Source organism: Neophocaena asiaeorientalis, unplaced genomic scaffold, assembly GCF_003031525.2.
Source record: "Neophocaena asiaeorientalis asiaeorientalis breed wild unplaced genomic scaffold, Neophocaena_asiaeorientalis_V1.1 scaffold183, whole genome shotgun sequence".
NCBI classification, from domain to species: domain Eukaryota; kingdom Metazoa; phylum Chordata; class Mammalia; order Artiodactyla; family Phocoenidae; genus Neophocaena; species Neophocaena asiaeorientalis.
This window is the reverse complement of record NW_020175199.1, coordinates 1,599,596-1,615,902: the sequence shown is the minus strand read 5'-3', so window position 1 is coordinate 1,615,902 and position 16,307 is coordinate 1,599,596. Positions and strand designations below refer to the sequence as shown.

The 16,307-nt window shown below is 38.5% G+C and overlaps 1 protein-coding gene across 2 annotated transcripts in view; it reads left to right on the top strand.

Moving 5' to 3' along the window:
• The window catches only part of ARID5B (AT-rich interaction domain 5B), a 184,850-nt gene that overhangs the window by 28,556 nt on the left and 139,987 nt on the right, over positions 1 to 16,307 (top strand). For both annotated transcript variants that reach the window (XM_024765210.1, XM_024765211.1), the window contains one exon: positions 2,368 to 2,593. In XM_024765210.1, coding sequence (XP_024620978.1) covers positions 2,368 to 2,593 — 226 coding nt within the window. The remainder of the gene's footprint in view (positions 1 to 2,367; positions 2,594 to 16,307) is intronic.

Below are 16,307 nucleotides of genomic sequence, written 5' to 3'. Positions count from 1 at the left end.
TTTCCTGAGACATTTTCTATATATATGTCGGCTATTTTGTTTTTGGGGTTGGTTTTTTGCTTCCCCCTCCTCCGCTTATCAGATTTCCTTCTAAATCCTGGCGTTGGACAACGTTGCAGGGCCATTTTCTCTGTGAATCCACAGTGAAACATACTGGTGGTTTCACAGTTAAGCCAAACTTGGGTTTACGGCTTATACATGTTTATTTGAATTCCTGCATTTGTTTTTATGCATTGTGTATATATTCAGAAGGTCTGTTTCAGAGAGAGAGAGAAAGGAGGGAGGACTAAACCTGTAGACTGGATCTTGAAAGATGGGATTATTCATCAATGACATCATAAGGATTGTATTTTCTCTCGGTTAATAAACTATTTGTTTGGCGGGTGTTGGAAGCCAGCCAGAGCTAGTCATGCCATTTCTTGGAAAAGTTCTGAAGCAACTGGTAATTGAAATGATAATCATTTGATCATAGTTAGAGCTATTTGAAAATAACACTCATCTCCAAACTTGTCTCTTCTAGGGAACCATATTTGGTAAAACTGTTGCCAAATTCCATCTTTGCTAATATTGAGACTTATATACCATGATACTTAATTATTTTCCAGTATATTCTAAACTTGATTTCTGGTATGCCCTGTCCAGAAGCTGTTCCCTGTCCAGAAGCTGTTCCCATGTGCTTTGAAACAATACCCAGCCTGAATTTTTATTGTGACATTTAATAATCACCATGTAATAGCTATAAAATGCATGACAACTATAGATCTTTTATTTCAAGAGGATGGTGTAGTGAATCTGAGTGAAATCATCCATCCAAATGGTACTTTGTAATATGCCCCATTGTTTATATAAAGTATTGACATTTTTTTTTCTTGAGCAGAGAATAAAAACAGTTTCTACTTTGTCTCCCTTTTAGTGGAAGTTCATATTTAATCATGATAAGAGAAAGGATTCCATTACAAAAGTTTTACTTTTCATTTTTGATAGAGTATTTGTTATTTTGCTGCTGCCTAACAAACTCTTCTCAGAGGCAGCTTGGAACTGGATGAGGAAAAGTGAAATTTTAGATCCTACCTTAAAACATTTTTTAAAAACTGAATCCGGGGCTTCTTATTGTGGGAAGCTTATCTTAATAAACCCTTTTTTGTTTGCTTTGGAGTAGAGAGAGAGAGTGTGTGTGTGTGTGTGTGTGTGTGTGTGTGTGTGTGTGTGTGTGTAGGTGGGAGAGAAGGAGGAAAGAGTCATGTCTTACAGCAAAATTAGCCAAAATCACTTGTGAATTCCCTTTGTTTAATAACTCAGAGACATCTTCCTGTTGTTGTTTGTCAAAAATATTTCTAAGATTTTGTAAGCTTAGGGGTTTTCACAGCTCAGCTTTCTTCAGAAATGTGAAGTAAAAGAAATGGAAGAAGTCAGTTCAAGTTGAAATGTCAAATGCTTCAAATAATTTAACTTAAAACCCAGTGAGATGATCTTCTTAAGCCTTTTCCAAAGAATCTTTGGGAAAGAGAGGCCCTCCTTTGCTCCGTGTACGGATATCTATTAAATATCTTGCTGGATTAATTCTGAGTCAGAAAAGTTGGTCGTTTCCTGGAAGCAATTAAAGGTGCTTGAAATTGAAATTTATGATCCGTAGGAGAAACTGAAGTTTCAACTACTTTTCTTAGATTCAAAGGCTTTCTCCTCACTTGCCCTCTTTGCCTCTTACCCCATACGTATTAAAAGAAAAAAATCAGTTCATTTCTCAACTTAAAAAGTTTTTAAGAAACATGAGAATGTGTAAGTTTCTTTCAGTGGGAAGCACATAACATTTATGAAGTATTTCTTCGGGGATTACATCACAGTTTTATTTAATTTTAGGACAAAAGTTAAATTCAATATTTGTGTATAAGCCAAGGGAAAATGTACCATAAACATAGGAATTTGGGGGTGAGTCAGAGTTCCAAGAATCCCAGATTTACTTAGACCATTTATATAGAGACAGACTAACCATTAGTCATCTAGTTCTCACTTTTTTAATTTTGTAAAATTAATGGCACCTAAAAATTAGCTTTCGCCCATGTGGTCAAGTAGGGAGAGTGAGCTTTGGCAAATAGCATGGCTATTAGAATTACTGTCCAATTTTTGGACATTTTCTAAGCACATAACAAATAAATCCTATAAATTATTCCTCAAGTAGACCACAAGCAGCGAAAAACCATTGAAGTGAAGTGAGTTTCTGAAGGTTCTCTGTCACCAATAAAACACGTTGTCTGCTTACATTAGGTTCAGCTGCTCAAATGGTGTTTCAGATGGGCTTTATTGAAAACGTATCATTTACTTCAGAACCACCAATAATGTTTTTTGTTCTCCCGCCACTACCTCTTATAGGATGAAGTCATTGCTGTTTCCGAAAAGGTGATTGTGAAGCTTGAAGACCTGGTCAAGTGGGTACATTCTGATTTCTCCAAGTGGAGATGTGGCCTTCAAGCTGGGTCAGTGAAAATGGAGTCCCTGGGAAGGAATGGACAGAAGGAAGCTCTGCTGAAGTACCGGCAGTCAACCTTGAACAGTGGACTCAACTTCAAAGACGTTCTCAAGGAAAAGGCTGACCTTGGTAATTATCGTTTGTACTTCTAAATCTAATGTGTGGGCGTATACAGTAACCTACTTTTTTTATTGTAGGTTTTTCTGGAAACCCTGTCATTCATATATGCATATAATTTCTTTAACCTCAGAGGGACCTGGGAATATGGATGGACAGATGACTGGGGGTGGAAGGGATGGATGTTACCTGTTGAATCACAGGACCTTGTCTGTGTGGAACCCTGTGCTGGGAACTGGGTGATATAATAACACTCAGCGTTTAGCAGCTTCCATTTGCTGTCAAGGCATAAGACTTAATCGAGGCACCAAAAGTTGAATTAATGGAGAGTTTAAATATTTGTTCTGAGTAGATACTATGACATTTTTTAACACCACATCAGAATTTCCTGTTTTATGTTGGAAGGAAGGCAAAGTGAGGAAGAGAGATTGAGCTGCTTCACGTGGAGCAGGAGAAGAGTTTCAAAGCAGGGGAACTACTGGTCCACAGCTCACGGCATAGGTTCCCCAGAGTTTTCAGGGTGTAGTGGTTACCATCAACCACATGGTTTTTTCTTTCCTTCCTTCCCTTCTTCCACTATAGGTTTGGGATTTGGAGTAGTTATTCAGTTTAGTGTTTGAATCCTGACTCTGTTGCTTACTTAGCTGTGTGGCCTTGGGCAAAATAATTTAACCTCCAAGCCGCAGCTTCCCCATCTGGAAAACCTGGAAAAACTTTTCAGGGTCACTGGGAGATGTAAGATACAAAGGGTGTAGCACAGTGACTGGTGTATATTGGTGTATGGAGAGGAGCGCCATAATTAATTCTGTTGCTTTTTCTCAACACTCTCTTCTCCAGTGACTTTTTTGTGTCCTTTCCTGCTTGTTTTTTTTTCCTTTGTAACTCCTTGTGGCATTCACTGACTTACTTTCCTAGCATTGCTCAAGACCACAGTTGTTGACCTCTGATTTAGACTACTTATTTCCTCTTTAGGCAAAGAGGAACTTCACTTTTAACATATTATGGCATCTTTTTCTTTCGTTCTAGCACAATGCTGATTTTCATAGCCCAGTTTTATGCCTTAATGTAACAACTTCCTGTTGGGTTTTTTTTAACCTAGATTTTAACTACTACAACAAACCTAGACTTTTTATTTTAATTGGCATAAGGAGACTGAGTAACACCCGTAACTGACTTGTCTTTCATGTGATTCTGGTTTGTGATGAGCTGTGCTGTGTTTTGGGAATAGCATTAATATTTTCTTTTAGTTTAACAATCAACAGTTTCCTGGCATCTTTTGGTAGATGTCAGGCAGTAATATTTTGGTCATGGTGGCCTGATTGTCATGTGCCCATTTAGAGAAAATGATTAATCTAGTGGTTTTCATTTCAAAATTAAAGAATTTTTTTTTAAATCATCTTCCTACACAGGCTGCTAACATGGCCAATTTTGTGAACACACCATGACTAGCCTTCTGACATGTGGTAATGCTGAATAATACAGCTGTTGTATTACTTGCCTAATATATGATCTAAGTTGTATTGCTATTGTCTTATGTTTTCCTTAACATTAAAACCTTTCTTCTGTTTGTTTGATTTTTTTTTTTTAGTTATGAAATATACTGTTACTAATAAAAAACTAAACAGGAAACCCATGGGGGAACAAAAGGATGTGTAGATGGTTAAGCTTGATGTCATGCATATAAACAAGAGTATTTATAGAAGAGTTGTTTTGTATTTAAAATTGATAGTTTATTAATGAATGAAAAGAAACCCAACCTCTTAGTTTCATCAAAAGGTTTAGAGGTTTTGATCTTCCTGAATGCTAAAAATGTCCATAATCGAACTTTTTAATAATTGATTCCAGAAGAAATTGGTTTATAGTGAACATTCAAAGTACTTAGTGGTTTTTAAATCTTGTTGTTCATTAGACTCAGGAAAATTTTTTAAATAATACTGATTGCTGAGTACAGCTTCCCCAGATTCTTCTTTCAGTAGGATTGAGGCAAGGCCAAAGAATGTGTGCTGATAAAAGGATCTCTAGGTGATTCAGATTTTTTTTTTTTTCCCCTTTGGGTCTCATTTGGGAGACAGCTCTGTGAGGGACCAGTGCAGAGGAAGGGAAAATAAGCAACAGGAGATTGGATTGGGAAGCTCTCTGGTGAATAAGAAACACCATGTCTTTTTTTTTTTCTTTTCTTTTTTTTTAATGTAAAATACCCCTTTAAGGATAGAATTTGGAGCCTTGAAATTCTACTCAGTTGGTATGAACTGTGGGGAATTTGAGACAAATAGCTTTTGTAATTGGAATGCACACTGTGTTGTAATAATGTGGAAAGAGAAACAAAAACTTTCCTTAATGTAATGAGTTTCCATTATCTGCTTGATCTAAGGTTTACAAGCCTACACTGTGAGGATTTATATTGGGGATATAGGGGATGTCATTTGCTGTGTGCATTCCTGTCCCAGCAACTTTCTCTTCAACCCCTTCCTTTCTCTGTCTGCAACATCAAAATATTTGTTGTCTGTACTTTTCTTTCTACACAGTGGTTTTCTTATCTCCCTTTCTCTTGGCCACACTGAAACCACTTCCAGTACCACATTGTTAATGGAAGTTCACACACTTATTAGGTTTTTCCTTCTGTAAAACCCTTCCAACTCCTCATTGTTCCTACCAGGGCAAGAAGATGAACTCTGAGATTACTTAAGACCCTCCCTCTTTTTTTCTAGTGGAAGTAAGCAAAGAATGGAGCCATCTCACCTTTCTGTGGATAAAGTAAAACTGCAATATGTTATCTTTTTTAACTGAATTATTTCATCATGTTAAAACATCAATAATAACAAAATAATTCGGTTGACTCTTAAAGAAGGGATTTTACCATCTAAAAGCTAATCAAAGAACTCTTCTTGCTGAGTGTTTAGGTAGAATAAGTTCCCTTTAATCCCAGTTTGTGTCACTTCCTGTCTCTCTGAATAGTAAAAAAACAAGAATGTTCTCACAAATGTGTGTCTGCCAACAAATTAATACTCCACAAAGAGAAACTCTGCCCCAAATGGCAGCTTCCAATAACTGCTGTGACTCAAATCACAACTCTTTCATTTTTTTTTTATCCCTCTCCCCTTCAAGGACAATATTTGTGGAGGTCATGTTTGCTTTTTAAAAACCTATGGCATTTTCATTTAGGATGGTAAATGGTGACTGAAACTGTAGATCTAGATAGTGGGGAAACTAACAATCTTTAAAAAACACTTCTGAGATGTGTGAGAGTACATTCATCCCCTTCCCTCCCCTTTGTCCTTTTCACAGAAAGAAAGTTCAGTATGAAACCAATTCAGATTGTGACTTTACTCAGTGAGACATTTTACCTTTTTTCAGACAGTTTCATACTGACGTTTATAGAAAAGGAAGAAAGAAAAAATAACTATGTTAAAATAGAAGGGTTAAGGAATGTATTATTCATAAGCATAACGAACACAGGAACCTGTTTTTCCAGAAGAATCGGGTTGATTAAATCATTCACTACACAAGCCTCTAGTTATTTATTTTTGTCTTCAGAATTACAGTACTTAGCTTTTGTTATAAAGTGGACCTGATACCCATATTTGGTATGGCAGTTGGAACTAGTCAAATGAAGAATTATTTCATTTTACAAAACTTTTAACAGCTAAGGAATATAAACACTATCAGTTAAACATAACATACTTGCATTTTTTTATTCCTTGGGCTATAGTTTGAAAAGAAATCAAATTATTTTATATAACACTGCTTCTTACAGAGTTCCTTTAAGTGAAGTATGAAAGCTGCAGTGTAAGCTTTATTGGCCTATAAATATGTCATTATAGTTGGACTACATTTATATGCTTTGGATTGTTGTTTAAGCCAAGAAAATATGTCTCTACAGGTTGACTTTTTATTGAAACCCTTTGAGGCATACAATAGAATGTATTTTAGGCCAAGGTTATTAAAACAGCATTTTCATTTTTTTGCAGCAGACGCATTGTCAATTACGCTGTCACAAACTGTCTGTGGATGGGCAGTTTTGAATGGTTTCATCTCCAAATATGTCTCTAGAAAAAGAAAAGATAGAGGAGTGTGAGCTGAAATCAAGAAAAGAGACCAAAAGGTGTGGGTGTGGGTGAATTTAATGCTGGGGGTTCCCTCAGGTTCACTCAGTTCAGTTTCTGTTTCTAAAGTCCCGTCAGATGGAGAAAGAGTGCCTTCCCCTGTCCCTTCTGCTGCTGGGACTTTTACTGTACTTTGGGGAATAGACAGCATGGTGGTGGTGAAGGAGCAGTGGCTGGGAGGTCAGGATAATCTTGCCTCTGCCTGTCCTGAAGGTCTGTCACTCACGGCACAAGTCACTGTGTGTTTACACCTTCGGGTTCCTCGTGTGTGAAATGGGTCATAGTGTGTACTTTGTTTATCTCGCTGGATTTCTGAGAAGGTCAGTGGAGAAAAAAGATCAGTATCCATGGAAGCATCTGTGATACTGAAGTCTAAGATGGTATTATCATTATTATTACAAGAAGGCGATTCTATATCATAGGGAGCTAGGTGATATAAAATGAGCTAATTTGTCTCTTATGAATTTCCCTAATCACATGTTCTAGTTATTTGGGGCAGGGTTTACACTCTTACTGTCTGCCTTAACAGCCTTACTGCTGTTATTAAAATCCTTCAGGTTCTTTTATTTGTATATATATTATATGTATATATTTGTATATATTATGTATACAACTATATGGAGAAAGAATATAAATGTATATTTTTATATGTTTATATAGAGATATGTATTTATATTTTATATAAAGTTTCTCCCCTTACATTCTGTCAAAATAAGCTGGGCCACAAGTGGCCAGTGGTGTAAATGTCTTCTCCAGTACTTTTAGTTAGAAATTGACTATAGTCTTTGCTTGGAAATTCTGGAGGCCTTGTACTTCAAATGGTTGTTTCAACTTCGTTTTGAGTTTGATATGTCAAGCTGCTTCCTGGGATGTGGATACGGGAAGGATTCTCGATTTGTGTTGAAGAGAACAGTATAAATGTCTCTAATGAGAAGTACGCTAAGGTGCTGACAGTTTGTCATAGGAAGTATTTTTCACCAGAGACATCTAATGAACTTAAGATGGAAGACATGCTTCTTACTAAGCCAGTCCTTTTCTTCTTTCCTTCCTTCCTTCCTAGATGTAAATTTTGTATGTATATATTAAACAGTCTTCTCAGGGTATTTGTTGTTTATATTTTAACTTCCATTGCCGAGCTAGCTATACTATTTTTTCCTTAAGATAGAAACTTGGGAAATTTTTTGGATGATAGATTGTTGAATTATTCTGTTCGTGGATATCATGAGGAATCCCTACAGAAGGGCCTCTTCACTGAAACAGATTTGGCCTCCTTGAGTTCAAAATAGAAATCAGTTACACTTGAGGCTTATCAAAAATTTGTAAAGATAATTTCCAAAGGATTTTCTCACAAGCTCCTCTGACAGTATTGTGGTGTGAACCGTGCATTCTTTAAAGAATCTAATTCTAGCACAGTGAACACAGGAGAAGCATGCTGTCCACGTGCCAACGTGGCTGTTTCGTCAAGAGGTTGCTTCATTTCATTGTAAAGTGACAGCCCAGAGAACCTTTGACAGGAGCAAGTTCACACTTCCAAAAGTCTGTACCCGAGACATTCAAAGCTTTAGAACAACTTAGTGACAGGCCATTTTCTAAGGATCTGGGAACATAGGCGGGAGGTTCTTCCATTTCATTTCAAAGTTAAAATTCAGCTTGGCCACGTAATCAAGTAGTTGAAGACTGTCCTAAAATAATGGTAGAATGAACATGTAAAAAGTGTCTTGAATAAACAACGATGTATGTTGTCTGCACTCAGCCATCTCGGCTACACCTGCTGGAAGGGAAGTCTGTGAAACCTAACCACGTGTGAACCAGTCAACAGCTGGTCATTGATATTGCTGTCTAGATATCATACTGCCATCACTCAGGAAGGCTCATTCCAAGTTAAAACCCTTCCATTTGGAATTTCTGTTGACTTGCAGATCTTCTAGTGTTTCCTAGAGTGATGAACACTTTCTAGGACACCAAATTCAGATCTTTTAATAATGGACTGAAGGTTAGATAGTCAACTGAAGAGAAGTCCATAGAATATAAGACTTTATTCTTACTTTTAGAATTGGAGATGTTGAGGCAGAAGTAAGAAAAAAGTGAAATTGGAACTTAGGTGCTATTTTTAAGTATTCAGGTTACCAGTATTCACCTCCTGGATACAGTGTTTGAACAAGGTAAGAAACTCATGCTTTTTGGGGAGCCCTTCATAGAATTGTCAGACTGGACACTGGTACAGTTGATACTTCCTCTCCCCCTTTCCTTGAAATAGTCCTCAGTTCTGTCCTTATTTGGCTTGTTTTAGCCAAATCCCAGTTTTTTCAATTTTCCACCAGGATGTGGTTTCAGAATCCTTCCCCATCCTGGTCACTCATCTCAGGACACACTTTGGTGGTTCTTTTATACCAACTTACCCATTTATACCAACTTACCGCATGGCACATGCGTCGGGCTTGGCACCCTCCAGGTAGGAATGACACGGGCAAAACTCTCGGAATCTCTTCCCTAAAGCTGTATGGCCTTGACTTTTCTACTCCTTAGGGCAAAAAGGAGGGAAAAGATGTTATTCAACCACTATACCTCCTGAATTTTAGTTACCTCTGTTTTTGCTTGTGTTTTTTTTAAACAGTAGTGTTAAATGTAGACTATTATCTAATGAACATCATTGTCAACTAACATGGCAGGAGGTTTTGTGGCTCAATATCATTGCTGTGCCTTTCAAGTTTCTGTAATTCCTATAGTTGTATATTGTAGCATTTAGGGTAGGACTGTAGTATTTTTGCCTCAATAAAGATCCACAGTTGAATACCAGCTTGGTGTCCAGCTTTTATTAAGCTGCTCTGATCAAATAAGATAAAAGACCAGCACACACATCTTCCCTAAATTATCATATGTGTTAGTTTAGTTCATTATCATCCTCCTGGACTCTAGCTGTTCTTGCTTTTTTTTCATTCTCTGTTTTCTGGTGTATGGCCATACCTTTGATAAAAAAAGACCATGATGGAGAAGGCAACCAACCCATACTTTTGTTTCAGTCTCATTAATAAAAATGTGAATATCACAGTGAAAAATCTGTGGTAGTCACCATCTGATGGGAAGATTACCAAAGATGAAAGAAATTCAGCTGCGGTCTGAGTCCCTTGCTAATATATATGTCCCCTTTAGTTTCTGGTTACATACCCGGGGTCTTTTGGAAAAAGTCTTCTAGGCATCCTTGGCTTCTTGCAAGCTCATAAATATCTGGTATTATAGATAGACAGGTACACTTGGAGCAATACTTCCATTTGCATTTGGTGGTGGGAGTCTACTGTGAGGAACAAACCTGATTGGTCCACGTGGCCTGTTAAGCCTCCTTGAACAGTACAACACCGCGCCTCAAATGTGCTTTAAAAATGAAGCTTGATTCAACATTTCCCCTTCCGTTGGAAATGTAAACTTTTTTCTTCTTTTATTGTACCTCTAAAATATTTTTCTCTACTTTCCAGCTCTCATCTCTTTAGCCACTGCATGATTACTGACTGTAGGCCATTATTATAGCTGTTATCACGATGGCATCACCTTGGAACCCAAAAGCACATACATCCAACATGTGAATTGATGGGGCTTTTCCAGAGGGTTTTGTGAGCAGGTGTTTGATTTGGGCATCTAGGCTTAATTCTCTTTAGTATTGATGCTGATTCTTCCCAACTGCTCATTTGTCTTTTTTTTTTAGAAAAAAAACTTTTATTTATTTATTTTTGGCTGCGTTGGGTCTTTGTTGCTGCGCGCAGGCTTTCTCTAGTTGCAGTGAGTGGGGGCCACTCTTTGTTGCGGTGTGCAGGCTTCTCATTGCAGTGGCTTCTCTTGTTGCGGAGCATGGGCTCTAGGCATGCGGGCTTCAGTCGTGTGGCACGCGGGCTCTAGAGCACAGGCTCAGTAGTTGTGGCGCACGGGCTTAGTTGCTCCATGGCATGTGGGATCTTCCTGGACCAGGGCTTGAACCCGTGTCCCCTGCATTGGCGGGCGGATTCTTTAACCACTGCACCACCAGGGAAGCCCCTCGTTTGTCTTTTAGAGTACTTGAAATGTGAGGTTTTATTGCAAAACATTAATTTTCCTAAATGTCAAAGATCCACCCCTCTTCTCTCCTCTAACATTATGTGTTTAAGTCTGTAGTTTGTACAGGTCCACTGTTGAGGAAAGCTGAGGTTTGGACTTTTACCCCATTTTAATGAATATATTTATTTAGGACAGATTGGAATAATAGTGGGGTTTCAGAAGCTTTACAAGTGCTTCATGCACAGTAGGGGCTGAGCAAACAGTGCTGTCGATTTGGGGTTTTCCTAGTTGCCTTGCCCTGTGTGTTTTCAGTTAGTATGCTGGGATGAAGCGGCTTTGCTTTGTTCTCCCAAATGTGCCTGGCCTCTTTCTTTGGACCTCTCCACTTGCTTTTTAATTTTTTAATCATTGCTAACATCTTTTACCCTTCTGACCCTTTAAAAATATTGGCTTTCAGCCAGTAGCTCCCCTTTCTTCGATACCCTCACGCCGACTGGATAAGATACAAACGTTGTAGGCAAGCATCCAGTGAACTGTGCAGTCCCAGCCTCCAGTTTTTTTCTTTTTTATTAAAGATCTTTCACTGTTGTTGTTTTTCTGAGTGCCAGTGTTATCCGTGTTCATATTAGAAAATGTAGGCAATACAAAATGTGGAAAAATTTAAGTTGCTTCTCTTCCCCCCACCCAGAAGTAACTGCTGTTAGCATTTTTAATATCAGTATGCCAAGGTATATGAATGAGTGTATAGGTATGAAATTCATATGCATACCCTTCCCCCCATTTAAATTTGTACAGGTGTATTATGACAGTGCCTCCATATTATAAAATACTCTCTTTCTTTCGGCCTGCCATAATGTTTCATGAGAGAGGTGTTTCTATTTGGACATTTCATTTGCTTCTGTTTTCCCACAAGCTCTGAAATTCTTGTAACTCTGCCCACGTCCATGACTCTTTCCTCATACGTTTGTAGAGGTGGAATTGGCAGCTCAGAGTGCACACAGAATGTGAAGACAGCCTATCTCTCTCTCTTATCTCCTATCGCTTATGTAAACCTCTTACTTTAGCCTAACTCGTCTAACTGCTTGGTCTCCTTTCTCTTTAACCGCATGCACCCACACCCTGCTCCCCAGCCCTCCCGTGAGTTTTGTATGGCTCATGCCTTTACTCATTCTTGGAATGCCCCTTCCACGACTCTTACCTGAAGGAAATCTCTTTTCTTTAAGTTTCAGTTGAAGCCCCTTAAGCCCTTGTTTGGCATCCTGCCCAAAGGATTTTCCCTGCTTATGGAGCTCTTATCACACTCAGTGTCTCTACCACCTGATTGAGTACCTCACGCTATAACTAGCAATATAATGCAGTATCTTTTTTTAAATATATATATGCTTGTCTTATCTTCCCAGCAACAGTCCTAACTATCCTGTAGGCATTCTGACTTCACAGCTATATTTAGTAGGTTAAGTCAACATGCGACTTTTATGATCAACCTCCTCTGAAATTTCTGGCGTTCTCTGCTCTGCATGGTCGGGACACCTGTGTGGATTCAGTGGTTGACTTGAGTTCTTGTCCAGCACTTCCTAGGACACCCTCTAGTGGAGGGGCTTTCCCATTGGTACCTGGAAAGAGAAGCAATGTACAGTTGGCGCTCCATATCTGCAGGTTCCGCATCCATGGATTCAACCTACCTTGGATGGAACATACTCAGAAAAGACAAGGAAAAAAACCCTTCAGATAGTTCCCAAAAGCAAAACTTGAATTTGCTGCATTTTGGCAACTATTTACTTAGCATACTTAGCATTTATGTCGTATTAGGTATTATAAGTAATCTAGGGATGATTTAAAGTGCAGTTGACCCTTGAACCATGAGGGGGTTAGGGTGCCAACCCTCTGCACAGTGGAAACTCTGGGTATAACTTACAGTCGTTCCTCCATATCTGTGATTCCTCTGTTTTCCCAGTTCTGCATGTCCATGGATCTAGCCAACCTTGGATCATGTAGTACTGTATTTACTATTGAAAAAAATCCCTACGTAAGTGGACCCATGCAGTTCCAATCCGTATTGTTCCAGGGTCAAATGTATAAGGGAGGATGTGTGTAGGTTATATGCACATGTTATACCATTCTATATAAGGGATTGGAGCATCCTCAGATTTTGGTATCCTGGCGGGGTTTCTGGAACCATTCCCCCACGGATACTGAGGGACGACTGTACTTGTGGTATTTAGTTTCTAACTATTTTGGGCTTCATTTGTAATCCTCCATTATAGACTCATTCAAGGAAACTTACTAAGAGAGCTTTTGGACATGCTCAAAGCTAGCTTTGCCAGCCTAGGGATTTTTGGTGGTGTTGCAGGAGTTTGTTGTGTGTGGACATTTACCTATTAATACTGGCACTCGTTAATTCCTCTCTTCCTCAAGGGAATCTTTTTCATGTGTCAGGATTATAGCAGTGACAAAAATGTGCAGGGAAATAAACAAATCCAGACTGGACTTGCTCTCCCTTATCTTTTTATTATCATCAGCTTGTTTGTAATCGGTCTTCTTTAGGTGACAGGTGATTAAGGAGATGGTTTTAGCGAGACATCCAATACTTCTTATTCTAGGCAATTGTACTGTTTTAATCCTCACCTCCCTGAAAATGGTTACTCGCTAATCATGGTGGAGGATATTCCCCATCTTCCAACTACTCATTCTACTTCTTTGGTTCACAAGGGAAGTGTTCTGTTAGGCTCTACAAAAACAATGCTTTATGCCTGGCCTATTCACTCGATAAGAAATAAAACACTGTTTTCATAGCAGTGCTGATAATAAGGCAGATTTCAAAGCATGATGAAACGTATACTTTTCTAGCAGAGAAAAACCTATAGTTACCTGGCTAATTACCCATCACATGATGGCTGTGTGTAAATACAGGCTTTCACATGTGCAGCCTCTGTGTGGGTTTCTTTCTTTTTTTTTTTTTAAATTGAGAATGCTCTTTTAGTTTCCATTGTTTTGTATTAATGTTTTCAATCAAAGATTTAGAAGATTGAGCAAACACAGAACCTACCATATTCGGGTGGCTTCTTTTTGACCACTGTACTAAACGTTTGTGTCATGAACTTTAAAGTAAGACAGACTTGAATTCAAATCCTTGCTCCGTAAGCTGTATCACCTTAAATTTTTTAATTCTGCTTTGTTTGTTTATCTGTAAAACGGCGTTAATACCTGTCTCAGAGGACTGGGAAAGATTAGACTAGATTACCTGTGGGGGAGCATTTAGTCAAGAACATTGGTTTTCTTTCCTCTTTCCTTTAGAAAAGTAAACCTTGCAAAGTGCTATTTTCTTCCCCAAGAAAGTAAAGTGGACAGTTGCAACCTAAATATAGTAACATGAAGTAACAGGCATCGGCTTCTACTCATATTTCATTAATCAACAAAGTGATTAATTCCATGGTCATGTTTTACTTCCAAGAGGTGAGTGTATATAATCATACAGCAGTCTTGGAAGGAGAGGAAAGTTGGATGTTGGGTGAACATCTGTAATAATCTCACACGTGCCCTTTGGATAATGGTAAATCTCATACGATAATAAAATCTCAGGGTTGATAATCTAGTTACAAAACTCTAGTTATGACATCTTTTCCTGAACTTACTATTTCTTAAATGTCCTCTGCTGAAAATAGTTGACTGTTTAATATTTTCAGTGATTGAGGAAACTCATGACTTTACAGTTCCGTTCCATCTTTGATCCATCCCTGTGCTAGACATTCTTTCTTTGGAGGAGTTAAATCACAAAAGTATGGTTTATAGTACAGAGGACTGTATTAATGATGTACTATTGTTATTAGTTCTCTTCTCAAGACAGCAGAGAACAAATCAAATTTTTGTTCTTGACAGCATTTCAAGTATTTGAGAAGAACTGCCCCCGCCTCCAGTGCTCCATTCTCCAGGTCAAACACCAATAGTCTCAATCCACATTCCTTACACAGCGTGACTACTGGTTTTCCCACCTGTCTGGTAGCCCTTATCTAAAGACATCCAAGTTGTCCCTGTTGCTCTCCGTGTGTAACTATCTATGTTTTCTATTTAAAGAAAAGGCGATACTTCAGTCTGGTTTCCGGCCTTAATTTTACTTTTTATACAAAAAAATTTAAACCTTTCAGAAGCCAGAGTACTTCTTCACCTCCTTTCTGATTCCACTCCTCCCAGAATTAACACACTGCTAATGATCGGTAGTTATTCCTCCAGTTATCTGTGTGTGTATGTGTGTACATTGTTTTGCTTTAAAAGTAAGATCTTACGCTGTGTACAGTATTTAGCAAGTTGCTTTATCAACTACTGTTAAGTAGCCTAGAACTGTGCTGTCCAGCATGGTAGCCACTAATCACATATAGCTTTTTTAAAAAAAATTTATTTATTTTTGGTTGCACATGGGCTTTCTCTAGTTGCTGTGAGCGGGGGCTACTCTTCGTTGCAGTGCATGGGCTTCTCATTGCGGTGGCTTCTTTTGTTGCGGAACACGGGCTCTAGAGTGCAGGCTCAGTAGTTGTGGCTCGCGGGCTCTAGAGCGCAGGCTCAGTAGTTGTGGCACATGGGCTCAGTTGCTCTGCCGCATATGGGATCCTCCGGACCAGGGATCAAACCCGTGTCCCCTGCACTGGCAGGTGGATTCCCAACCACTGTGCCACCAGGAAAGTCCCACACACGTAGCTCCTGAGCCCTTGAAATGTGGCTACTTTAACAGAGAGACTGAGTTTTTAATGTTATTTAATTTTAATTAATTTCAGTATAAAATTAAAAACTAAAGCAGTGTAAAATATTTTTTTGTTAAACATAACTTTATTGCTTTAGTAGGACTACATCACTTTATTGAATATTTAGCCTGCAAATTGGATGTGCTGTAAATGTAAAATAGACACCTGGTTTCAAAAACTTAGCTTAAAAAAGAACATATCTCAATAATTTTTATATTGGTCACGTTGAAATAATATTTTGATATGTTGGGTTAAATAAAATATATTATTGTAATTAATTTTACCTTTTCCTTTATTTTTTTTAATGTGGCTACTAGAAAATTTTAAATTATATATATGGTGCACATTATATTTATATTGGACAGTGCTGATCTAGAGAGATTTGGACGGCTGTGACGTTTAGCCAGACCTTTTAAAGTACGTGTCTGGTGTACATTGTCATGTGCGTGCATCCTCTACAAGTGGTTGTGCTTTTGTGTACTTTACTGTACAGTGCTGTATAGAGTACGGTAGTACAGTATCATTATTTCAAGCCCAGGATGTCCGGAAGCAAGCGTAAAAGCAGCAGTGATGTAGCTGATACTGCAAAGTAAGCTAGGCTAACTTTGTTGGACTTAAGAACAAATTGGACTTACAAACACACTCTCAGAGTGGAACTCGCTCATATGTAGGGGACTTACGTAGAAGAATCCCTGTTGTATGCACTGAGTGCTGAAGAAGACCAGGGCGCTGTATTTGCTGTAGAAGGAAGATGAAGATGAAAGAGACCTAGTCCCTGCCCTTAGGAACTCATGGTGTAGCGGGGTGGACAGCACAGCTAGGTTATAAGGTAGTGTTTAGCCAGTGCATAGATGAAGGTGTAAGCAG